At 34.8% G+C, this 25,706-nt stretch overlaps 2 protein-coding genes across 4 annotated transcripts in view; both read right to left on the bottom strand.

Moving 5' to 3' along the window:
• Positions 1 to 3,333: 3,333 nt before the first annotated feature.
• On the bottom strand, positions 3,334 to 10,203 carry LOC134847745 (zinc finger protein 85-like). Its single transcript, XM_063864943.1, has 4 exons — positions 10,031 to 10,203; positions 8,985 to 9,475; positions 4,857 to 4,992; positions 3,334 to 3,917 (listed from the first exon to the last, which is right to left on the bottom strand). Exons 1-4 carry the CDS (start codon positions 10,197 to 10,199, stop codon positions 3,592 to 3,594), a joined length of 1,122 nt encoding a protein of 373 aa, XP_063721013.1. The 5' UTR covers positions 10,200 to 10,203; the 3' UTR covers positions 3,334 to 3,591.
• A 3,432-nt stretch (positions 10,204 to 13,635) lies between these two features.
• The window catches only part of LOC134847673 (seipin-like), a 31,917-nt gene continuing 19,846 nt past the window's right edge, over positions 13,636 to 25,706 (bottom strand). For 2 of the 3 annotated variants that reach the window (XM_063864839.1, XM_063864837.1), the window contains exons 6-7: positions 20,388 to 20,578; positions 19,451 to 19,689 (exon numbers count right to left, since the gene is read on the bottom strand). In XM_063864839.1, the coding sequence (XP_063720909.1) occupies positions 19,534 to 19,689; positions 20,388 to 20,578 (347 nt within the window). In that variant the 3' untranslated portion in view covers positions 19,451 to 19,533. Of the gene's footprint in view, positions 13,840 to 14,535; positions 14,727 to 19,450; positions 19,690 to 20,387; positions 20,579 to 25,706 lie in introns of those variants that run through there. The other variant, XM_063864838.1, reaches the window with a different exon arrangement.

A 25,706-nucleotide genomic window follows, 5' to 3' on the forward strand; every position in this document is an offset into this window, starting at 1 on the left:
CTGAGGAAATCATTTCTGGGCACATGTGAAAGCACTACAGATTCGGGCTCTTTTCCAGTTTCCCCCCTTGATTTTTTTCGGAAATTTAATGTATGAAAACTTATTTAGAATGACTTTTCATGTTATGAACTGCATTGAAACGTGTCAGCGTGAACAGGTGAACAAATTTTTACAGTATTTCTCACATGCAAAATGCCGTGTGAACAATTTTTGAACAGCTTTTTTTTCAAATTTTACGAGGGGGGTGGGAAACTGGAAAAGAGCCCAGATTCGGGTCTTTTCTGACAAAAATAAGCTTGGGACAAAAACCTGAACGACAGAACTATCAAAAAAATTAAATTGATAATAAAACATAATTCGTTCATCATTTGATTCCATTCTATTATGATTTAAGTCAACCAGCCCGGAGTCCTAACCCGAAAGTTAACTATGGTAGGTTGACAAATAGTGCATATAACCAGCACTCTTAGTAAGCTATGACTTGCTTACAAGAGTTCGGCTCTTTTTAAGTTCCCCCCTTTGATTTATTCTGAAATTCAATATATGAAAGTCTATTGAAAATTATTTTTTTTTGTTATAAAATACATTAAAACGTGTCAGCGTGAACAGGTGAAGAAATTTAACAAGATTTCTTACATACAAATCGCCATGTGAACTACTTTTAAACAGCTTAAATTCGTAATTTCACGAGGGGGTGGGAAACTGGAAAAGAGCCAAGAGCTCCATGCAAATCTCAGCGCACGTACGATTTGAACTAGCAGTAATATGATTGCTGGGCACCATCACTACAGGAGCGCCACAAAACAACATTTATTAGATCCGATTTCATGAAATTAAACTTCACAAACTCTTTTGACATAGGGTTTCATGTAACTAAAAGCTCCCAAAATTAACAGCGCATATCGAATAAAATTAACAGCGCATATCGATTTTTATTCCATTGAATACTATAACTCAGATTTGCTAGTGTAGTTTTCGAGAAACGTAAGAAAAAAAACGTCAAAATGAGCAAAAAGGGAGAATATTTCACAAACTGGACTTCTCCCAAAAATATGGCAAATTTCCATTAAAATTCAAGACTATTCGCTTCTGCTGGGAAAATTCTCGCAACCTGCTTCTTCGACTGACCCCTTTTTTCCGATTTTGCAGGGTAATTTTTGAGAAAATTCCAACAAACGGTCGCAAAAAATCAAAATTGACTTTCCCGAAGTCTAAAGATTTTTTCTAATAAATAGGGTATGCAGCGAACTTGGCGTATGCAACAAAGAAAATGGCGCACGCAGGTTGTTTCGATTGAACCAAAAATCTTAGTAATGGCAGGGTAGTTTTGAGAAAAGCACACAAGTTTCCAAAAACCGGTCAAATATTCGAATTTGATTTTTGCGAAGACCATAAGTTTTTTCAGAAAATGTGGCCGAAAAGTTGTTACAGGGAGGCTTTCCACAACCTGTTCTTTTAGATCTAATCCTTAATATCAGATTTAGCTGGGGAAATAACTTTTTGTACTACTAAAAACCAGGCGTAGACTCTAATGCCGAGAGAATTTCCATTGAACCTTTAAACTACAAATTGGCAGAGCTGCTTTAGAGACAAGTCGCAAAGATTCCAAAAAAGGGCGTAAGTTTCAAAAAATTGAACTTTTCGAAGGCTATCAATTTTTCCATTAATTCTGCTGGCCAAGGAGTTTATGCAAGGAACATTTCAAAAAACCTTTCTCGAAGGCCCTCACTTAGTTTCTACAAAAAATAAGGCGTAGACGTTTACACCGAGAGGATTTCAGCAACCTTTTCTTTTGATTTAAGGGTATTTTGGAAGTTATTTAACGAAAAATTTGTTTAAAAATACAAAAACGACCGAACTGTCAAAACATGGCCTTTATTCTAGCTATAACTGATTTTCTAATGTTTAGGCCATTGCTACTGTTATAGTGGGATCCCGCTAACTTTGTTTTTTTAATATCAAAGGCGTCATCTCAGATTTGGCAGGGTAGTTTTCAGAAAATTGAAAAAAATGGGTCAAACACTCAACATTGAAAATTTCGAAAGACGTAAGAAGTGGAAAGAGGTAAAAAGAGAGAAGTGTCAATATGCAAGCACACATGGTATTAGTCATTTTTTCAATGATACTATTAGAAAATTTGTCTAATTTTTATTGATAGAACATTTAATCCCAGTTTTAGAAGGGTATTTTGCAAAAAAAAAACTTGAAACCAAAAACGCCCAAACTGTCTAAAAAAGGCCTTTATTCAAAGTATAACTGTCTTTCTGATAATTAAAGCGTTACTGGTAAAAGAGAAATCCCGCTACTTACTTTTTTTATCGAACCCGGAAGCTCAGATTTGGCAGGTTAGTTTTTAGAAAACAAAAATGTGTCAAACACTCACTTTTGAAACTTTCGCAAGACTTAAAAAGCGGAGTGAGGTAAAAATACAGAAAGGTGAATATGCAGGCGCATAAAGAGTAGAAGGTTTCTTTTCCATTGGCCCCACTTTTTAGAGAGTAGGTAGAGAATTTTTTGAGAAAAACTATTGCGATATTTACAGTCATCCAAAAAAAATTACGTAAAATTATAAAACTAAATCCGGTAATTATTCATAACACCCGTTTCTATCAGAGCGAAATTTTTTTTCATTTTTGTGGAACCCGTGTATTCTCTTTTTGACTTAATTCAGTTATAATTATTACTTATCCTAGGTTTGAAAATTTTTTGTTAATGAAACTTTTTTCATGAAAAACTGAATAAATTTGAAAAATCTGGTTCTATAAGCATTTTTTTACTGTGCTGGGAAATCCAAAAGATAAAATCTATTCATAAAAGTCAACCAACTTTTTGTCCAATTTGCACAAATGTTATAGGAGAGCGTAATTGGCCTTTTTTTAGCAAGAGATTTGAATTAAATTCAAAAATGAACAAATTAAACCTCAAACCCAAAAATCAAACCTAACTGCAAAACATAGTTAACTGACAGTTGAAAAAGAGTAATAAAAGCAAGTAAACAGAAAAAAACCGACTTTCTTGAAAAAATCTTAAGTTTCAAAGAAAAAAAAATAGATGCCCTATAAGCTCTTTGAATTTCTAGAACAAAGTTTTTATTCAGCTGGATATCTAAAAATTAAATTCCACTTTCGAAAATAGAAATAGATCACGTTTTTTCGCGCCATTTACACGTTCGTATTTAGAGCGTGCTATTTACATAACTTTCAGCAGATGCATATTAATTGAACTGAAAAGTGCATAGATACCTAAGTGCATTGATAAATGCATTAATATGTATGAATGCACATCTGTAGTTATTAGAGCATTTTAAGACTTTTTCCTGAACAAGAAAAAACAAAAATCACCAAGATTTATATAAAGAGTTTTCACTAGGTTTATTGCCCTTAAAAACACTCGACCAGCATAACTCAGTTAACTTAGCTTATGGTAACCTAAGACTTCTGCCGCTATCATCTGTGTTGGTCTTCATTTCTACAGTAAAGACAATGGTTCAAACCATGAATCGAGTGAATAGCGATTGGTGTAAATAGTATTGCCGAAGTTTTTATCTACCACACATAACAGTCAAAAAACCCTGAACAAATTTAACAAAATTCAGTTTTCACACATCGGAACACTTGTATCACTTTCTGCAAATTTAGTCACTTTCGGTAAAACGAGGTCAATATCATCAGAACCCTTTTCGGTCGTTGAACTTTCTTTTCTCTTTTTTGACCTCATCGAGTGCTCCTCTCTGTCACTTTCGGAAGATATACTTCTCTCATTGGCCAAACTCTCCACTTCTTCCTGATTGGACTTGACTATCTTCACCACAGGAGACTGTTCCCAGTCCGATCCCTTTCCATCATTTGTCCTTACAATTGGGAACTTAGACGTATCGAAGCCTAACATTGCACTCACTGAAGATGATTCTTCGGGTTCTGAAAATACAAGCATTTCATGCGAAATAATTACGAGCCAAAAAAAAACAAATTAATTAATTTGTTGTAAAGTAACTTCGACTGTGAATGTTTAAACTTTCCAAAGTTCTACTTCAAGACAACTGTTTAAAAATAACTGATTTACGTTAAACTTTTCTGTCCAATGATTTTACCGTGATTTTTTAGTGACGCGCGTATGACTTCAGAAGACAGCTTTCCAGAAATATTGGGTTGATCTTACATTGAACCAGGGGCGGACTTAGGGGGGGGGGATCCCCCCCCCCTCATGGATTCGACCCCCTGCCGACCCAAAGGGTCCCCACTTAATTATTTTCTAAGAAGTCCATTTTTGGCCAAGCGACCCTACAAACTTTCTAAAGGCGCCTTTGGGTGGGCTTTAAGGGGGAGCGCGCGCCGAAAAAAAAGCGATTTTTTGGTCAAATTTTCCAAAAAGTGCCTAAAGACGCCATTTTTGGACTGTTTTTTTTTTCAAAATTTTGCCAGCGGCGCAGAAAATTTGGGCAAAACAGGGACTAAACCGTGCTTAAGAGAGCTCGAAAGATCAATTCTGTCGGAGAAAAAAAAGGTCAACAAAATTTTCGAAATTTTTAGAAAATCCCCCCCCCCCCCCCCTCGAGAAAATTCTAAATTCGCCCTTGCATTGAACTATCATTTTATGATTTTCTACCAAAACTAAAAACTCATTACAATTCAATCACAAAGCTCTTCAGTAACAGTTGAAAACATAATTCATAGTTAGCGATAACTTACACGAAGAACCGCAAGGTATGCTACAAAATTTTACCATTATTTAGATCAACGTTTACAGCTTTCGTTAAAAAATATCACAACTTGTTTTCGAAGTAGAGTAAAAATAGATAGGAGTTCAAGAGCCTCGCCTTCAAATACAAAAATGGATCTCGGAAATCAGAGACTAACCTGCTTTTTTCTCAATTTCTTTGGCTGGACAATGTTTCTTGTGTCGCCAGAGACTTCGCTGGTGTTTCATTCTCTTCTGACATAGTTCACACTGGAATTGGTATTCTTCGCTCTCATTTCTCCCGCTTCTGTCCAGCTATGCAGCACAAAAACAATATCTTTTTTCACAAAGTGTGAACAAAGCACTTTTTCACAGAAAACGATTTACTTTAAAAAAAATCAAGTTTTTACTAAATAAAGCGTTTTGACCCGTTCTTTTTTTCAAAAAGCTGTTTAAAATTTTCTTTTTCTCTTTTGAATAAGTTAAGTATACTCAAAAGAAGCAACCTCTAGTTTTTGAATTCTTCACGTTTCTATTCTGACTTCTAGGAGGCAAAGAATTTAATTTTCTCCTCTTTTCTCTTCGATCCACCCTTGGTCACAGCTCGTTGAAAGTATCGAGAAGCATTTCGACTTTTTTACCATTTCGACCCATCACCATCAAAAAATCGTTTTCTCAAATGAGTAATTGATTTTACAGGGTTGTAGCAGTTTTAAATTGGAGCAGTTTTAGACTCCAAAATGAGCAGTTTTAGGCAGAATACGATATTTCCAGCTAAGTGCGAATCTGAAGGGTAAATTTTATTAATTATTTTAAGGAGTGCATAATTGGGTGTCATTTTTCAAATTATTGTTTCGACTTGGAAAAACTTTGCTACGTATGGGCTTCGACCCTGCGACCTCGACAATTTGAGTCTCACGTCTGCCCTCTCAAACACGAACGCTAAACAACTGTCAAACACTCGTCACAAATAAAGCAACTATATATGATTTCAAATTGCCAATTCTAAGCAACAAAAGTGGCACCAAATACAAAAAGACACAAATTTGCAAGTAATAGTTTAGAATATAACAACTGAAGGTATCCACACTAATTTTGCGTGTAAAAAATTGGAAAGCATAAAACCAGATTATGTAGATATATTGAGTTAGAAAATTTCTGAAATTAAAATTTTTGATTGTTATGTTGTTTGAAACGATGACAGGACAAAATATCCCATACGAAAATATCCCATACGAAAATATCCCATTACAAAATATCTCATACCAAAATATCCCAATGGACACGATAGCCCATGCCAATATAGCCCATACCAATATAGCCCACACCAATATAGCCCACACCAATTAAAATATCCCATAGAAGATTAAAATTAAATTTATGTCATAGATTACCAAAGATTGGTGCATATCTCTATATTGCAATTAAAAAGAGACTTAATTCAACTGCCTCAATTATTTGGAGACGCCATATAGAGATAATGTAATGGTAAAAGACTCTTTTCTAGGGATTAAATTTAGTTTTTCAACCTGCTAATGGAGTCATAATTGAGAAAATTCTGATAATGAAGCACAACGCAAAGACAAATCATTACACACATAGCTTCAATACAATGAAAAGCGATATGACAGAAATTATCTACGGTAAAACTCAACACGGCAAAGCGTTGCTTATCTTGCACGGACATGAATTCACTAAAAAGCGAGACACCAAATCTACCACTCACTGGCGTTGTGCAAAACGGCGTTCACATAAATGCTCAATGACTCTAATAACTTGCGACGAAACCATTATTTCTTTCAATCACGAGCACAGCCATGAGTTTAACCCCGATCGCGTAGAAGCAAGGCAGCTAGTTTCAGTTGAAAGAAACAGCAAAATTGCAAATCAATCCTGTAAACAACCAGTTGATAGCAGCTAGCCTCAAGACTGTGAACAAAAATCCGGCAATTCAGCTGTCACTCCCTTCACATGTAGCTCTGACACGATCCCTCAATAGAAATAAAATGCAAGACCCACTCGAAGTGATTTCATCGACCGACCGTCACTTCGACTTTCCCGAGAAATATTTACCTTTTTGTCTACATGATAGCGGAAAAGAAGACAGTGAGCGATGCCTTATTCTCGGGGACATGGAAAATTTAAATGCTCTTCGCATTCTTAGCAAAGTTTGGCTTTGTGATGGAACTTTTAAGATTTGTCCGTCTCACTTTATCAATTGTACACAGTACATATCCAGATTGGCGGTTTTTATCCCCCCTGCGTTTACGTTTTGCTTAGCAACAAAAAGGAGTCCACACACAACAGGTTTCTTGAAGCACTGATTAGCCTTATTGGAGACGTCGTACCCGAAAAAATTCTCTCCTTGACTTCGAACCAGCTGCCTTGAATGCATTTCCGTCCCTATATAAAACTGAAATCAAAGGTTGCTACTTTCATTTATGTCAATGCTTCCATCGCAAGCTTTCAGAGTTAGGCCTGAAAAAAACCTATGAAAACAACGCTAAGCTAGACTTAACCTTAAAAATGATCCCACCTTTAAGCTTTGTTCCTCTCTCAGATATCGAATCTGCGTTTACTCTAGTGATACACGAAAATTGCCAAACTGCCAATCAGTTTGACATTCCAACTGAAATCCTCGAAAAATTGACGAGCTCGCATCCTATTTCCAGAGGACTTATATAAAAGGAGAAACAATTGGTCGTCAACAGCGTGATCCTTTGTTCCCCCCAGCTTTATGGAATCATTACGACAACGCGGCGGCTGGTCTCATTCGAACAACTAATGCAGTTGAAGGCTGGCATAACGGCGTTATGTCGCTTTTCCAGGGTAGCCATCCCTCAATTCATACGTTTTTAGAACAAATTCAGCTTGATTCTTATAACCAGAAAATCAATAATCTGAAAGCAACAAGCGGCACTACCAATCAAACCCGTAAAAAGTACCAAGAGCTCAATAAAAAAGTCAGAATGATAACTAACTCTTAAAAAAACTCAGATATAGTAAATTATGTTCAAGCTCTGGCACATTTAACACTCTCCTAGATTTCATTTTATTAAATTGTCGACATAATTTTTTCAAATTGTCGGCATTTTGTTGCATTTTTATTGATTTTCCAAAAATCATGAAGTTTTTCGCTTTATAGCTATGGTAGAGGTACCATTTTTTGAGAGGTGATAGAGACCAATACAACAAAAATTTTGCTTTTCTCTCAACCCGCCCCCATACCGGTTACCCAGAACAGGGGGGTTTTAGGGGTTTTGGGGACAATTTTTATCGATTCCGAACTAAAACGTTTGATCTACCGTGAATCGATCATTTGATCTTTTGACTAAGAGTCATATTCTTTCATAATATTGCCAAGTGAGATTAAAAAACATATCTTTATGCTTTGATAGTTCAAAAGATTGGTAGACTTAAGACGTGCGTTGAAACTTTCACGCTTTGAACTGAATTTGATTTCACGCGCTTTTTCCTTTGATTATTCTATTGTCTGAATTGTCTTATGATATTTAAATTGTTTCGATTCCTCAGATGGGATATTTTAATTTGCGTGGGCTACTTCGTCCTGGGCTATTTTTACGTCTGGGATATTTTTGACTGGGATAACTTCGCCTCGGATAAAAAGGTAAGGATAACTTTGAAACAAATAGCTTTTTCGGTTCATTTGATTAATTTTGAAATGTATCAACTGTGTGAGCTTATAAATATTCGAATGTCGAAGCACACGCTATCAAAAAGCCGTAAAGGTACCCCAAAAGTGACACCAAAATTTTCGACTTAAGTTAGAAAAAAAGAATAGTCGTAGTATAACACTGACGCTCACTAAAGTTCGCTAGTGTAACCAACTTATTTATTTCCCATTGAAGATATCGACTCCCTAAAATCAGATTTCAAAAGATATTTGACCTCCGATCATTTCTTGGAAAGTTTGGGAGTTTGAAAATTGCCAATTTGGCCATGCTCTGGAGTAATTTATGCGCGTTTTGTAGATTTCATCCATAATCCTGAAAGCGTAACGAAAATTATATATGCGTGGCAAAATATCTTGCACAAAAAAGCTTTCCAAATTGAATTGAGGCTAGCTAATGGCGTATTAATTTCGTACGACTCAAATTTTCACACTTGTTTACGACTCAAATTTTGGACTATATCATAAGATATAGTCCAAAATTTATAGTTTTTCAATATTTTCTTTTCCCATTAACTATTCGATTTGGATAAAGGGACAGTCGGAACATTCAGGGCTTTGCCCCGATTTACGAGCAGCCTTGTTACGTTGTAAATTTCAGATAATTTGTTGTCACCTGTGCTAAAATGGCCTCTTTGATGCTCATTTGACTCGCACAAGGATCTACTTCATCTTCAACTGTCTTCGCAAAACACACGGCCAAATGCTTCACCACATTGTGTGCATGTAGAAACTCCTTGTTACAATTCACACACGTGTAATCTCTCTCACAATTGTGGACTGTTTTCAAGTGTGAGTTGAGGTTGCTTTTCTTCGAAAACTGCTTCTTGCATATTGCACATGTTAGTTTGGAGATACTGGCACATGTTTTCAGATGTTCCTTCATTGAGTCTCTGGTTTCGAACCTCTTCCTACACGCCTCGCATTTCACTCGTTTCCCATTCGTCTTGTGTGTCAGTGCTCTGTGCTTTCTCAAGTCCGACCACGTTTTGTATGTTAAGTCGCACACTTCGCATTTGTACCCGTTGTGAATTTTCTCGTGTCGCTTCAGGTGAAATCTGTAGTTGAAACTTCGCTTGCATGTCGCACACTCGTATCTTTTGGCGACTAATGAGGAGGCATTAATTCAACTCAAGGGAAAGAACAGCCAAAGGAAAATGGGAAAAGTATGATTAAGGAGCCCAAGAAAAACAAAAAACTGGCTTTTATTGAAAGTTTTTGTATTTTTTCACAACTACACTGCTGCTGATTTCCCAAAAATCGATTTCAGAACAAACAATACTTCTATGCTCTACTTAAATTTTAAAAATGGTTTCTACTTCCCTCTAACTATATAGATGCAAAATGGTTTTCAAGGGATTTTATTTCATATCACTTCCAACCATAAATTTCCGCAAAAACTGCTTCGAAGGCATCAAATGTAAACTGAAATGTGAGCATAGTACACCTTAGAAAAACGCAACTCTGCACTTGGGTTCAATGTTTTAATACAAATGGTCCATTATCAAGAGGAACAAAACAAATTTGTTCTTTTTGGTGCATCTTAATTGCTCAAAAAAACGAAAACAAATAACCTATATAATACAAACTTTTGTAACTTAATTCAAAAACACTTGATTTTTTTAAAAAAAAGAATAGGCTTAAAAATGAACTAATGCGTGCCGGTTAGATTGTGATGAGTGTCTTTGAGATGTTCTCTGAGTTGTCCCTTCTTCTTGAAAGTGCATTCACATCCCTTTTCCGTGCAGCGGATGACTTTTACACTGGCAGTAGGAGTAGTTGTGGGCGAACAGTGCTCGTCTGATTCGGCTTCTGAGGTAGATGATGCCATTGCGATATCTGAAAATTATACTCCATTGTATGTAACATGCTTAAGTAAGCAAACAGCATTCGAATATTTCACATGCAAACGAATCTTTACTTTACAAAACAAGCAAAAAGGAGCTCTTCAATTTTAAGAAAAAACTTTAAAAAACGGAAAATGAATAAGTTATGAAACTGAACTTGTCGACCGAACCCAAAACCTGCAGCTTCAAATGAAAGTCTTACCACTTTGCTAATCATACTTAACGAAGGAAACTTCTTTGCATCATCTAAAAGTAACTACTAGCGAAAATTTTCGAAAATTTCACCCCAAAAATGGATCATTTGCCTTTTTTCAATTAATCAAGAATTACGCGGAAACTACTTGGTTAATTGATTTTAAAAATTATATCACAGGAAGCGTTTTATGCAGCTCAACAAAGTTTAACAAGGGTTAAATCTCCAAAAATTTGCGCAAATTGTTTAAAATTTAGGACCAAGTTAGCATCCTCCCCCTTAAACACGTTTAGGGGGGAGGATGTTAACTTGGTTCTAAACTGGGAATTTTCAGCCAATCAGAATCGAGCATTTTACATGCATCGCTGAGAAAATTTAATTTAATTTAAGCGCTGGAGTGGAGGATCTTAACTTGGTCTATTAGGGGGGAGGATGTTAACTTGATCCAAAATTTATTTTTAAACAGAGATTCTGGGTTTTATATAGTAAAATCACATTTATTGACTATCGAGTGAAAATTTTTTTTCTCTTTTACTGGTTTTTGAAGATTTAATCCTTGTTAAACTTTGTTGATCTGCGTAAGAGGCTTCCTGTGAGATAATTTTCTTATCAATTAACAAAGTAGTTTCAGCGTAATTCTTGATTAATTGAAAAAAACCAAAATGACCCATTTTTGGGGTAAAATTTTTGTTGAGATTTTCGGAGAAAAAATGGCACCATATTAATTCTGGTGAAATTCTAAGCAACTTTTGTTCTCTTCACTTTTTGTCTAATCTCAACCCAATTTGAAAAAAACGCATTTGAAAATTCAAGTTTTGTTCGTTTTGTCCGGATAATTTAAATCGGCACTGTAGTCCATGCTGGATAAAAAACACAAAAGCGAGACTGAACTGCGATACAACGCAAACGCAGCATTTCAAGCAAACAACTAGAAAACGAGAGAGAAAACACTAGAAACACTCGAAAAAACTATTTGAAACACAATCACAAGCATCAAGTAAGCTTTTGGCAGCCCTTACGGAGCGACACTAAGTTGACAAAACTTTGGTAGATGCCTATTGAGTCGAAAACAAAAAGAGCGCCATAAATTGCCATAAGCCAAAACTATTATATTTAAAAAAAATCAATTTCTTATAGATTTGTAGGAAGTTGTTCTCGGGAAAAAGTATAGTTCCCGATTACAAGATACTTGCTCTCGCAAATTCAACAACACCAAGACAACATTGCACATAAATGTTGTTGTACTTGAAAAGATAATGCTTAACAAGCTGTATGCGCAACCATTCGTTCATTCCAGGAAAAGATTGTTACCGAATTGTAAAATCTTCTCAACTATATAAACCCAAAGCAAACTATGTCTTTTATTGCATACAATTTATTTATGCTTTACTCAGAAACGGTCACACAGAAACAAACAATAAAAAATCTGAAAACAAATCAGTTTTTTTTCAATTTTTAATTGCAGAATTTTTTTGAAATTTATGATTCCCAAAATGACATTAAAAATTTCCAACTAAATTTACTCAAGTAAAATTCAAATAAGGCATAAATAAGCTAATGTAAACGGCTCAAATTAAGCATAACTACGTGTGCTCGCTTGTTTTACTCGCTCGAATTTAGACGAAAAATCAAAAATTTCAAATCGGTTTTTCCCGACACTGGGAAAAAAGATGCAAACTAAAACACATCCGACAAAGTTCCTCCCCATTTTTCAAATGGTCGGAACAATAAGATATTTTGAAATATTTATAATGAATAAATTTCTATAAATTGTTATTTTGTGAGACATTTTGGATCAAGAAAAAACCACTGCCAGCTAAGGTCTGACGTCTTAACTTGAGGTCTAAAGCACTATAGTCACTTGAAATTTTCGGAAAAACAAAGAAAACATTCAACTGCATCAAAAGAACTCATTTTTAGCAACTTTAGGTATCTCGTCAGCACTTTAAACAAAATATTCAAAAAAAGAATGTAAGACTGCAAAATTTAATGTTTCACCAATACCAATAATGAGAAAAACATCACTAAGTATAAACAAAAGATAACAGAAAACTGCAACTAATAAAAGCCATATCCTTCTTTTCAAACCTGCCCGATTAAAGCCGAGTCAGTTTCAGAAAATATAAAAAAAAATTAAGAAAAACAAGACTGAAAAATTCATTGAAACCGTTTTGTTATGAACATTCAAAATTAAACAAGTTTTACTAGCTTCTTAAGGAAATTCAGGAAAACGCACGCTCAGCAGAATTTAGTTGAACCGCAAACTTTCCCAAAAACAAAACATTTCAGATGCTCATATACATAAAACAGCAAACTATTCTTAAATGCTATCAAAAGCCAGGTAGATATTCAATCAACAAATGTTCAAAAAACAACAACGTTATTAACGAGAAAACATTTAGTTGCCGATCATAAGTCAAGTGAAAAAAATGCTTTGACTACCACCAGCTGAAGTTAAGTGATTAGGTTAAAGCATTAGCATAACATTCACTTTGAGATTGAGAGCATTCGCGAAAGCGTTTTTTCTTTCGATACCTTGCCATAACAATGATAGCGCAAGAGAACGGGCTTTCACTTATCCTCTAGCCTCAATTACAAAACAGCCTGGTCTAATTTTGCTGCAGTTATATCATAACGTGAAAACCTTACACAAAAAAACCATTCCTCGATTCGGGAAAAATAACTCATCCTAAAAACAATACCAAACCAATTTTTATTGCCTTTTTGATAGAAATTCAGCAATTCGCAGGAGTGAAATTATCATTAGAATTGAATTGAACCAAAAACATGTTGAATTGAACATGATACGAAATTAAAAAAACAGACCGTAAATCAGATTTAAAAGAGTTTTTCCTGAAAAAAAAAACAAAACCATACGACTTATGAAAATATCTTTGCTTTGTTCATTGACACTTAATAAAACTGAAAGACTCGTATTTGTTTTAAGTACCGATTGGTGACTAAGATCTGGTAACTTTCACAAACTCTTTTTGTTCTCGTAGCGTCACTAGTTTCCTATTGTCAGAAAAAAAATTGATTACAACTCCCCTAGAAAAAAGATCACTCCGCTCAATAATTGATGACGACTCAATTCAAAAATCAGAATTTCATGTTCTCTCGGTTAAAAGTGTCACAAAAAAACTCTAGAAACTACTTGATAAACCCAAAATTTCATGCAAGACCTAAAAACAGTGAAATCAGAAGTGAATTAATAAATATTTGACAGCTCCAAATTAAATCAAGTAATTTCTCAGCACCCAAAAAATTAGATCTCCTCAGTCAATTTTTGAAGCTGTGTCGGCTAAAGTGGGTAAATAGTTTGCATCCCCCTCCCCATCGCCGTAGCTTCTCCGATTTAAATAGACCCTTCCGCCCAGAATCGAATTCTCCGCATCCTCTTCGCGTGCATCTAACCTCCGCCTCAACTGCACCTAAACGGACCCAAGTAGAAAATAATTTAGAGAATTCCAATTTAAAATGAACTGTGAATCTGAACATGGTTCAAGAAAGAAATCCATGCAATATCATCTTTCCTAATATCCGTAGATTTTTGTTCAAAACAGGAAACGTTGACTGGACAATTTACAGCAGTCAGCAAAATAATAACAGCTGAAAAATTAAGTCTGATATTGAAAAGTTCACTCTTTCATTTACCACTCAAAACACCAAAAAGATGCAACAGCAAGAAGTCACGAACGCAATGAAATAGAAAACTGACTTGATTTTTGAAAAACTTCAATTTACAAAGAACAAACTTAGACTTACAGCTCTTGAATTTCAAGAACAATTAATGATCGACACTTTTTTGATTAAATAAACCCCATTGAGAAAACTGGATCAATAGGTTAAGTTTATTTTCCGCTGGAAAATCTGAATATTAAATTCCCCTTTCGAAACTAGAAGTCGATCGCGTTTTTCGTGACCTTTACACTTTTGCTGTTCGATAATGGAGTTTAATTTCCTTTCAACAAAGGCAATGAAGGGAACTTTAAAAACGAAAAGTCAAACCGCGAAAAAGTAAATTTGAGCCTGAACAAACTAAGACTTTTCCTGAAAAAAGCATTTAAAAAGTTATCGAGACCTATATAAGAGTGTGAACTATGTTAACTGACTCTTTAGTAACTCACTTCTGGAGGAGCTGAACTAGAAATAATTATGGGTTCTTGGTCGAGCGAATCCAAATGGCCTCTAGTCTCTACTTCAGCTACTAATAACTCCTCGTCTTCATCTTCGTCGAAGTCTTCTATCCCCTCGTGAATCTGGTCTGCACTGGCATTTCTTCGGTTTTGATGTCTTCTAGATATATTCAGACGCAGTCCTGAAGATTATAACGTATAAATAAACATATCCTGCTGCTACGCTGTTATAATAGCAATTAATGCAACCCAAATTTAACTGAAATTTGTTAGGGGGCCAGCGTAGACCTAATGCAATAAAAGATGTGATTATTTTGATTCTCCGTTTATTATGTAAAGCGTATTTTGATAAAGCCTCCCCTCTGTATTTTCAAAACAGGCGAAGCTGCACTTCGCATACACAAGCAAGATAACGGCAAATAATCTCTAAAAACGTTTGAAAAAAGTAAAGAAGGAAGGTGAAATAAGACTTGAAAATTGAAACTTCTACGGTGCCGGTATAAGAATTAGTAAGAACTTGCTACGTATCGGATTTAAACCTGCGACCTCGAGATTTCGAGTCTCACGCCCTGCCCTCTCCGCCACGAACGCAGCTACATATGCTAATAAAAAGCCAATGCGATGCAATAAAAAGGGCACCAAATGCAAATAGACACAATATCGCAAGAAATAATTAGGAACGTAACAAGCTGAAGGCATTCACACTAAATTTGCATGTATTAAACTGGAAAGCATAAAGCCATATTATGAAGAAACTGTGAGATATATTAAATCGAAAATTTTCCATTATCGAAATTTTACACAAAGACGAAGCGGAGCTAACCTTTTGCCATTAACACAATCATAAAAACCCATAACTCGAAAAAAATGTTGTTGAAAAAACTAGGTGAACCAAAAGCTTCGTTTGCATCGATGAAGGACACCTAGGGCCCAAGTGAAGGTCGAGGTAAGTGTTTTATAATTTTTGAACTTGTTATGCTGATGCAGGACGAAATGGGTTATTTCAAAAAATGGACTTTGCCCAAAACCTTAGTTGTTTTTCATTTAAGGTCAGCTGAGTGAAAATTTTAGAAATTTTTGAACTTTCCCAAACACCTAGCCTTTTTCTAACGAAAAAAGAAAGGAGTAGCCGCTTCTGCAGGAAAAATTCGTGGAACCGCTTCTTTAGATTAAAATTTTCACAGATTTAATGAGATAGTTTTTAAAAAAAAATCAAAAAAGTTTCTTTTAAATACTCCAAATTTCAAAAATCAGTAACTTTTTTTCTATTAAGCGAAAGTCGTGGCCGGTAAAGTAGATGAGATTCTCAAACTCCAGTTTCTCGATTCAACACTTCACCTGAAAATTGACGCAGTAATTTTCGTATCGAGTAAAAAACTCAAAAAATTCACTGTCTTGAGAGCCAAAACATTTTGCTAAAAAAATCTGGACGTAGCAAATTGTAAAGGTAAGCTTCCAAGATCCTGTGGTCGATTAAAACTATGATATCAGATTTGGCAGGATAGTTATCGAGAAAAGTTTAAAAAAAACTATCAACACATCAGAAAAATGACATTTCCGAGAATCTTAACACTTTTCAAAAAAATGGGCATAGCCGCTGATGCATAAGAGATTCACCCAACCTGTAATTTCGATTGAGCCCAAAAACCCAGGCTTGGCAGGTAGTTCTCGAGAAATTTCAGTCAGAAAAAGTCAAAAAATCGAAAGATCACTTTTCCGAGAGCCATAAGTTTTTGTGTCAAAAGAGTCGCGTATGCAAAGGAGCTTACCACAACACGTTCTTTGGACTGAACTTAAAATCCCAGATATGGGAAGGTATTTTTTGGTAAAATTCATAAAATTTAGAAAGAAAACGCTCAATAAATCAAAACATTGACTTTTCCTTAGGCACACGATTACTTTATGTGTAAAAAGTGGCACCTCTGATGCAGGGGAACTTCCAACAACCCGTTATCTCCATTGAACCCAAAAATTCAGATTTGGTAGGTTAGTTTTTGAGATAAGATAAAAAATATTCAAAACAGGGTTAACAATTTTTTTTTAAATGACAATTTCGAGGGCCATAATTTTATGTGCAAAAAAATCGGGCGTAGCCGCTTATGGAGGTAAAGTTTTCAAATCCATTCTATTCATTGAAAATCCATGTCTCACATTTGGTAGGTTAGTTTTTGAGAACACGAAAAAATAAATACATCAGTCAAATATTCTACCCACAGACTTATTCGAAGTCTGTGGACAAAAGGGTAAGGCAACAAGAAACGAGGGGAGTATGCAGGCACACAAGAATGTAGGCGGTCTTTCTATGGATACCCCTTTTTGAACATCGGTAGAAACGTTTTTGAAAGAAAATTTTTGCAAAAAATGATAGTATTAATTTTCCAAAGCCCAATAAAAACCAATCCAATACACTTTCATAATAATTGTTTTTATTATACAGAAATTCTAGGCAAAAAGTAGACAGAAATTCTAGCAAGACATTTGAAATTCAAATTAGCAACTCAAAATAATTTACGAAGTGGAAACAAAGTACGCTTAACGCTTACAACGCTTACAAATCGCAAGCGTACAAATCGCAACGCTTACAAATCGCAAGCGTAATTATTGTTTTCTATCAAACAAATAGCTATTTTGGTTCATTTGATGAACTAAAAATGCATCAACTGTGTTAACTTATTACATTTCGAATATCAAAGCACATGCTATCAAAAAGCCGTAAGCGTGCCACCCAAAAGACTAAGGTTGGAAAAAAAGGAAAGTTGTACTATTACACTACGCTCACTTAAGTTCGCAAGTGTAAAAATAGATGAAATTTTGCCTTGTTTTTTCAAGGTACTTTTAATATCTGAAGGCAGTTCTTTTGTTTTGCATGGCTATTGATCATTAATCGATCTATCTTATAAAAATGAAAAAAAAATCGTATTCCAAATAAATAGCACGCTAATACCATGCCAATATAGCACTACATGTGCGCGCAATTCAAACTAACTAGGATTTTACGGGAACCTGGGCAAATCTGAGACCGCACAGGATCCTGTAACAACGAAAAAAACACATTGAAGTGAAACGTAGTTATGACATATGACGCAGTTTTTTCTCAGTCATTTTTGTTCTATGCTGCATTTTTGTATAACTACGTTTCGCAGCCTCACAGTGTCTGTGAGAAAAAACTGCGCCATATTTCATAATGTTCAAAGCTTCAAGTTTTCACACAAGCGAAGCGGGGCACAATTGCGATGCAAAATAAAATGGCAAAAATAAAAAAAATGAACTCTGTTGGAGAAATCGTAAGCAAGAAAATAAGAAAATACCTTTTTGCAAATGTTATACAAAACAATATCCTACAACATAGGAAAGATTCGGACTACTTGATCTTCGTTCAATAGTTTCTCATAACCATTAGTTGGAAACGATAATAAAAAATAGACTAAAAATCGAGATCCGAAAACTCCTTAATGCTCCAAAACTTTGCCTAAATAATAGCAACCAGACAACCAGCATAACCCTACATGAAGAAATAGGGATAAAAAAAGGGACTATCCGTTATTTGCTATAAAGTGAGATCAAAATGAAAGAATAAAACGAAACTTCAAAAAAAAATAAATGCTGAAAAAAACTGCGAAGAATGAACATACATTTCTGGCGTGTATGAAAACCAGGAAAACATGATTTACATTTAAACAATTGACAAGAAAATTATTCTTAAAAAGTCTGCCAAAAATGTTACAGAATTAAGCACCCGGTAAGACAGACGACAAAAATTGGGTTGAAACCTCGAAATCATTAAAGCCGTCAAAAAAAATCAATTTATAGATAAAAGTTATTTCAGCTGTAGACTCAGTATCCTTTCAGTAGCTCTAGAACAGCTGCTAAACTACAGCTAGTAAATGTTCAACGCGCTAAAAATGGAGATCTTGCAATTGGAGATCCTGTGAACAAAATTCTTTGCAAAAAAAGGAAAAAACATTTATTCTCAAACAACGCTGAAAATTTAAATGAAAGCAAAAAAATCAACTTTCGAAATTCAGAGAAAAAGTTATCATCTAACAGCTCTTTTAATTTCCAAAATCTTGAATGGTTGGTAATTTTTTGACAAAGAGACAAACAAAGAGATGAAGGACACCTGGGGCTCAGCTAAAGCTGGAGTTACGTATTTGATATTTTTAGAATTTTTTATACTGATGTGGGACGAATTGCGTAATTTCAAAAATTAGAAGAGTGAAAACTTTTGAGATTTTCGAATTTTCCCAAAGACCTAGCCTTTGTATGACAAAAAAGTAAGGAGTAGCCGATTCTGTGGGAAAAATTCGCGCGACCGCTTCTTTCGATTGAAATTTTCATCTAAGATTTGATAGGGTAGTTTTTAAAAAAAAACCCATTCCTCGATTCGGGAAAAATAACTCATCGTAAAAACGATACCAAACCAATTTTTATTGCCTTTTTGATCGAAATTCAGCAATTCGCAGGAGTGAAATTATCATTAAAATTGAATTGAACCAAAAACATGTTGAATTGAACATGATACGAAATTAAAAAACAGACCGTAAATCAAATTTAAAAGAGTTTTTCCTGAAAAAAAAAAACAAAACCATACGACTTATGAAAATATCTTTGCTTTGCTCATTGACACTTAATAAAACTGAAAGACTCGTATTTGTTTTAAATACCGATTGGTGACTAAGATCTGGTAACTTTCACAAACTCTTTTTGTTCTCGTAGCGTCACTAGTTTCCTATTGTCAGAAAAAAAATTGATTACAACTCCCCTAGAAAAAAGATCATTCCGCTCAATAATTGATGACGACTCAATTCAAAAATCAGAATTTCATGTTCTCTCGGTTAAAAGTTTCACAAAAAAACTCTAGAAACTACTTGATAAACCCAAAATTTCATGCAAGACCTAAAAACAGTGAAATCAGAAGTGAATTAATAAATATTTGACAGCTCCAAATTAAATCAAGTAATTTCTCAGCACCCAAAAAATTAGATCTCCTCAGTCAATTTTTGAAGCTGTGTCGGCTAAAGTGGGTAAATAGTTTGCATCCCCCTCCCCATCGCCGTAGCTTCTCCGATTTAAATAGACCCTTCCGCCCAGAATCGAATTCTCCGCATCCTCTTCGCGTGCATCTAACCTCCGCCTCAACTGCACCTAAACGGACCCAAGTAGAAAATAATTTAGAGAATTCCAATTTAAAATGAACTGTGAATCTGAACATGGTTCAAGAAAGAAATCCATGCAATATCATCTTTCCTAATATCCGTAGATTTTTGTTCAAAACAGGAAACGTTGACTGGACAATTTACAGCAGTCAGCAAAATAATAACAGCTGAAAAATTAAGTCTGATATTGAAAAGTTCACTCTTTCATTTACCACTCAAAACACCAAAAAGATGCAACAGCAAGAAGTCACGAACGCAATGAAATAGAAAACTGACTTGATTTTTGAAAAACTTCAATTTACAAAGAACAAACTTAGACTTACAGCTCTTGAATTTCAAGAACAATTAATGATCGACACTTTTTTGATTAAATAAACCCCATTGAGAAAACTGGATCAATAGGTTAAGTTTATTTTCCGCTGGAAAATCTGAATATTAAATTCCCCTTTCGAAACTAGAAGTCGATCGCGTTTTTCGTGACCTTTACACTTTTGCAGTTCGATAATGGAGTTTACCTTCCTTTCAACAAAAGCAATGAAGGGAACTTTAAAAACGAAAAGTCAAACCGCGAAAAAGTAAATTTGAGCCTGAACAAACTAAGACTTTTCCTGAAAAAAAAGCATTTAAAAAGTTATCGAGACCTATATAAGAGTGTGAACTATGTTAACTGACTCTTTAGTAACTCACTTCTGGAGGAGCTGAACTAGAAATAATTATGGGTTCTTGGTCGAGAGAATCCAAATGGCCTCTAGTCTCTACTTCAGCTACTAATAACTCCTCGTCTTCATCTTCTTCGACGTCTTCTATCCCCTCGTGAACCTGGTCTGCACTGGCATTTCTTCGGTTTTGATGTCTTCTAGATATATTCAGACGCAGTCCTGAAGATTATAACGTATAAATAAACATATCCTGCTGCTACGCTGTTATAATAGCAATTAATGCAACCCAAATTTAACTGAAATTTGTTAGGGGGCCAGCGTAGACCTAATGCAATAAAAGATGTGATTATTTTGATTCTCCGTTTATTATGTAAAGCGTATTTTGATAAAGCCTCCCCTCTGTATTTTCAAAACAGGCGAAGCTGCACTTCGCATACACAAGCAAGATAACGGCAAATAATCTCTAAAAACGTTTGAAAAAAGTAAAGAAGGAAGGTGAAATAAGACTTGAAAATTGAAACTTCTACGGTGCCGGTATAAGAATTAGTAAGAACTTGCTACGTATCGGATTTAAACCTGCGACCTCGAGATTTCGAGTCTCACGCCCTGCCCTCTCCGCCACGAACGCTTATTAATCGGTAAACACAAGTCAAAAAATAAAGCAGCTACATATGCTAATAAAAAGCCAATGCGATGCAATAAAAAGGGCACCAAATGCAAATAGACACAATATCGCAAGAAATAATTAGGAACATAACAAGCTGAAGGCATTCACACTAAATTTGCATGTATTAAATTAGAAAGCATAAAGCCATATTATGAAGAAATAAAGCATTTCAAAAAACTGCGAGATATATTAAATCGAAAATTTTCCATTATCGAAATTTTACACAAAGACTTTGCCCAAAACCTTAGTTGTTTTTCATTTAAGGTCAGCAGAGTGAAAATTTTAGAAATTTTTGAACTTTCCCAAACACCTAGCCTTTTTCTAACGAAAAAGTAAGGAGTAGCCGCTTCTGCAGGAAAAATTCGTGCAATCTCTTCTTAAGATTAAAATTTTCACAGATTTAATAGGGTAGTTTTAAAAAAAAAATCAAAAAAGTTTCTTTTAAATACTCAAAGTTCAAAAATTAGTAACTTTTTTTTCTGCTAAACGAAAGTCGTGGCCGGTAAATTAGATAAGATTCTCAAAATCCAGTTTCTCGCTTCAACAATTCACCAGAAAATAGACGCGGTAATTTTCGTATGAAGTAAAAAACTTCCCAAAAACAGTCAAAGTTTCAAAAAACTCAGTCTTGAGAGCCATAAATTTTTGCTATAAGAAACGGTAAGCTTCCATGAGCCTGTGGTCGATTAAACCTATGATATCAGATTTGGCAGAAAAAGTATGGAAAATTCATCGAATCGTGTTTCTCGATTGAAAACTTAACCTGAGAAATGGCAAGTAATTTTTGAATCGAGGAAAGAAATTTCCAAAAAATGGTCCAATTTTCAAAAAAAATTTCCCTTGTTCAAGGGCCATAACTTTCTCTAGAAGAAACATGGCGTAGCAAATTATAAAGGTAAGATTCCAATAACCTGTTGGGTCGATTAAACCTGTTATATCAGTTCTGGCAGGGCAGGATAGTTATCTAGAAAAGACGAAAAAACGGTCAAAAAATCAGAGAGTTGACAATTCCGAAAACCATAACTTTTGGTTTGAGAAAAATTGGGCGTAACCACTTCTATAGAAGAGATTCACCACAATCTGTTATTTCAATTGAACTCAAAAACCTAGGTTTGGCCGAGTAGTTCTCGAGAAAAGTAGAAAAGTTTCAAAAAAACAGTCAAAAAAATCAAAATTTTGACTTTCCCGAGGGCCATAATTTTATTTTATATCGTTCTTCGGATTGAACCCAACATTTCCCACATAGACGGGTATTTTTGGTTAAACTCACACAGAGGCGAAGCTAAGCTTAGCACCACTTGCGATACAAAATAAGAAAGCCGCTAACTCGAAAAAAAATTCGAAAATTTCGAAAAAACCTGATCTATCGATAAGGCTAGTTTTGAAACAAAAACGAGCCAAGTCAAAAGATAGTAAAACTAGCATAAAAAGAAAAGTTACCAAGCCGTAACAAAACCGGAAAACCCTTAGCAGATACCCAGCTGGCCGAAAAAAAATTTAAACTATCAAGTCCCAACACCCTCAAACAAACAAACAAACAAACCAAGACAGACACCAAATTCATTCACGCGTCAAAGGAAACAATATGCGGCCAAAATGTCGATATAACATTGGCCGAAACCTATTAAGCCGACAATAAAAGAAAAAATAAAAAAAAACAAAGCGAAAAAAATTTAAAGACTAATAAAACGTTAACTCAAGAAACATACACAGCTCGTGAAACGACGCAATATGAGGCGACTAAGCCGATGTAATATAGGCCGACCTAACAATCCTAAAAAAGAAAATTCAAAAGCACAAATTCTTTCGCCCATCTAAAGGCGCAATATGCAGCCATTCAACCGATGTAATATAGGCCGAAAAAAGCCGAAAACAAAAGACAAACTTCAACTTTATTTTCTATTAAGATTTTAAGCATTTTGTGCGATCCAGAGGTAAGCATAAAAATTAGGTTTTCCTTGGAACTACTAAAAATTAGGGCACTAAGCCGAAGCATATTAATCCAAAAAAGGACAAAAAAAATTACACAGAGACGAAGCACTACTTTCGATACAACTCAAATATAAAAGATTGGAAAAAAAAATAATTTAAAAAATTAGGAGAACCAAAACGTTCGTATGTCTCGATAAAAAACAACTAGGGACCCCAGTTAAAGCTGGATGTGCGTGTTTGGAACTGAATGAATTTGTATACTGATGCAGCACGAAAAATATGATTACAAAAAATTTGTCCAAAACCTTAGATGTTTCTCTACTAAAAACATAGCCAATTGACAGTTGGAAAAAAATGAACGCAAGTAAACAGAAAAAAAATACTGACTACGTTGAAAAAATCTAAACTTTCGGATATCAAAGAAAAAATAGATTCCCTTCAAGCTATTTGAATTTCCAGAACAATATTTTTTATTCCATTGGAAATCTAGAACAATATTTTTCCAGAACAATATTTTTTATTCCATTGGTATATAAGTTTTTATTCCATTGGAAATCTAAAAATTAAATTCCACTTACGAAACTAAAAATTGTTCACATTTTTTCGCGCCATTTCCACGTTCATAATTGGAGAGTGCTATTTACGTAACTTTCAGCAGATGAATTTCGATTAAACTCAAAAAAAGCATATATACCTGAGTGCATTCATAAATGCATACACATATATGAATGCACATCTGTATTTATTAGGGCATTTTAAGACTTTTTCCTGCAAAAAAAAAACAAAAAAAATCAAGAATACCTACATAAGTCTTCACTACGTTCCTTATTCTTAATAAGTGAGAAGAGTATAAAAATTGATAATATCGATTTTCCCAAGGAGATAACATTTCTCTTACAACAAAATTAGGAGTCGCAAATTTGACATTTCCAAGAATCATTTGACATTTCAGAGAATCATAGCGTTCTGTGTGAAAAAAAGAGAGTAGCCGCTTATGCAGAAGCGATTCACGCAACATTAAATTTCGATTGAACCCAAAATGTCAGATTTGGAATGGTAGTTCTCGAGAGAAGTCAACAACTTTTAGAAAACGATGAAAAAGCAAAACTTTGAACTTTCCGAATGGCATGAGTTTCGATGTCAGAAAAATTTGGGCGCAGTCGCATAAACAATTTAGCTTCCCGCAACACATTATTCGACTTGAACCCAAAATCTCATATATGGCAGGGTAGTTTTCGAGAATATTCAATAAGTTTGAGAAGCGGTAAAAAAAATCAAACATTTGACTATTCCGAGGGCCATAAATTTATGCGTTAAAAAATTTTGAGCGTAGCCGTTAAAGCAGGGAGCTTTTCAAAGCCGTATTATTCTTGAGAAAAAAGTCTACATTCCAGTTGATAACGCTTGCTACTCGCAAGCGTAAACATTTTGAAAAAAAAAACGCTCAAAAAATCGAATTTTCCGAGAACGATAACTTTTTTGTGTAAAAATTGTGAGTGGCACTTTTACTGCAGGGAGCTTCACACTACCCGTTATATCCATTGAACCAACAACGTCAAATTTCGAAGGTTAGTTTTTGAGAAAAATAAGAAAAAAAATTTTTAGAAAACGGTAAAAAAAAATCAAAAATTTGAATAATTCCGAGGGCCATAATTTTATGTGCAAAAAACACTTGGGCATAACAACTTATTCGGAGGAGGTTCTCAATTCCGTCTGTTCATTGAAACCTAAGTATCAGTTTTGGTAGGTTAGCTTTTGAGAAAACGAAAAAAATATATATCGGTCAAATATTCCCCCACAGACGTTTTCGAAGGCTGTAGACAAAAGGGAAAGCAAAAAAGAGATCAGGGGAGTATGCAGGCACACAAGAACATAGACGGTCTTTCAATATATCCCCCTTTTTTGAAATTCGATAGAGTTTTTGGGGAAAAAATATATTTTTGCAAGAAGTATTAAAATTTTCCAAAGCGTCTCAAAAAAAGCGTCACTAAAAAACCATTCAACTTTCTTAATACCTGTTTTTATCAAACAAGAAACCAAGGAAAACATGCCAAGCAAGACAATTGAAATTCAAATTAGCAACTGGACAAAACAAGGCGGACAATCTTTGAGCAGACAGCAGCTGAACCGAAAAAAAAACTTACTATGTTAAAAACTTTTTAAAAGTTTCAAGTTCCCCCTGAAACCACCCTGTAGTAACTAGCACACTGCCAGTAGTTAAATTTGAATTTTCATGAAACAGCATGTCAGATCAAGAGCATGTCAAGTGATTCAACTAATTATGTTCAACTAGCTTTTAACTAGAAAAAAGCCTACATTCCAGTTCAATAACGCTTGCTAATCGCAAACGGAAAAAAACGAATTTCTTCAAAATTCCGTCCGTTCTAAGAGAACTAAGGCAAAAAAATAAGCAGACAGACGCTTGCCTGAAAAAGAAAACTTTCAGTTTGCTTAAAAAAACAAGTCCCGACGGGAAGGGAACTCCCGGCCTTTGTCGTATGAAGCAAGGTTGCTACCACTGTCAATAAAGGATCCACGAGTGCTAAATTGGTACTTTATGCAAGGTGGAATAAACAGTTACAAAACTAAACAGACAGAACTTACTTCGACAGACAACCATGAAGTCGAAAAACCATCAGCAAGAAAAACTGAAACCAAAATTCTACAATTCTAAATAATATGGCTAGAATTGTAGATATAGAAACTAACACTATTAGCCAGAAAAGAATATGAGTATGACAGCATTCA

Source organism: Symsagittifera roscoffensis, chromosome 6 (genome assembly GCF_963678635.1).
Source record: "Symsagittifera roscoffensis chromosome 6, txSymRosc1.1, whole genome shotgun sequence".
Taxonomy (NCBI): domain Eukaryota; kingdom Metazoa; phylum Xenacoelomorpha; order Acoela; family Convolutidae; genus Symsagittifera; species Symsagittifera roscoffensis.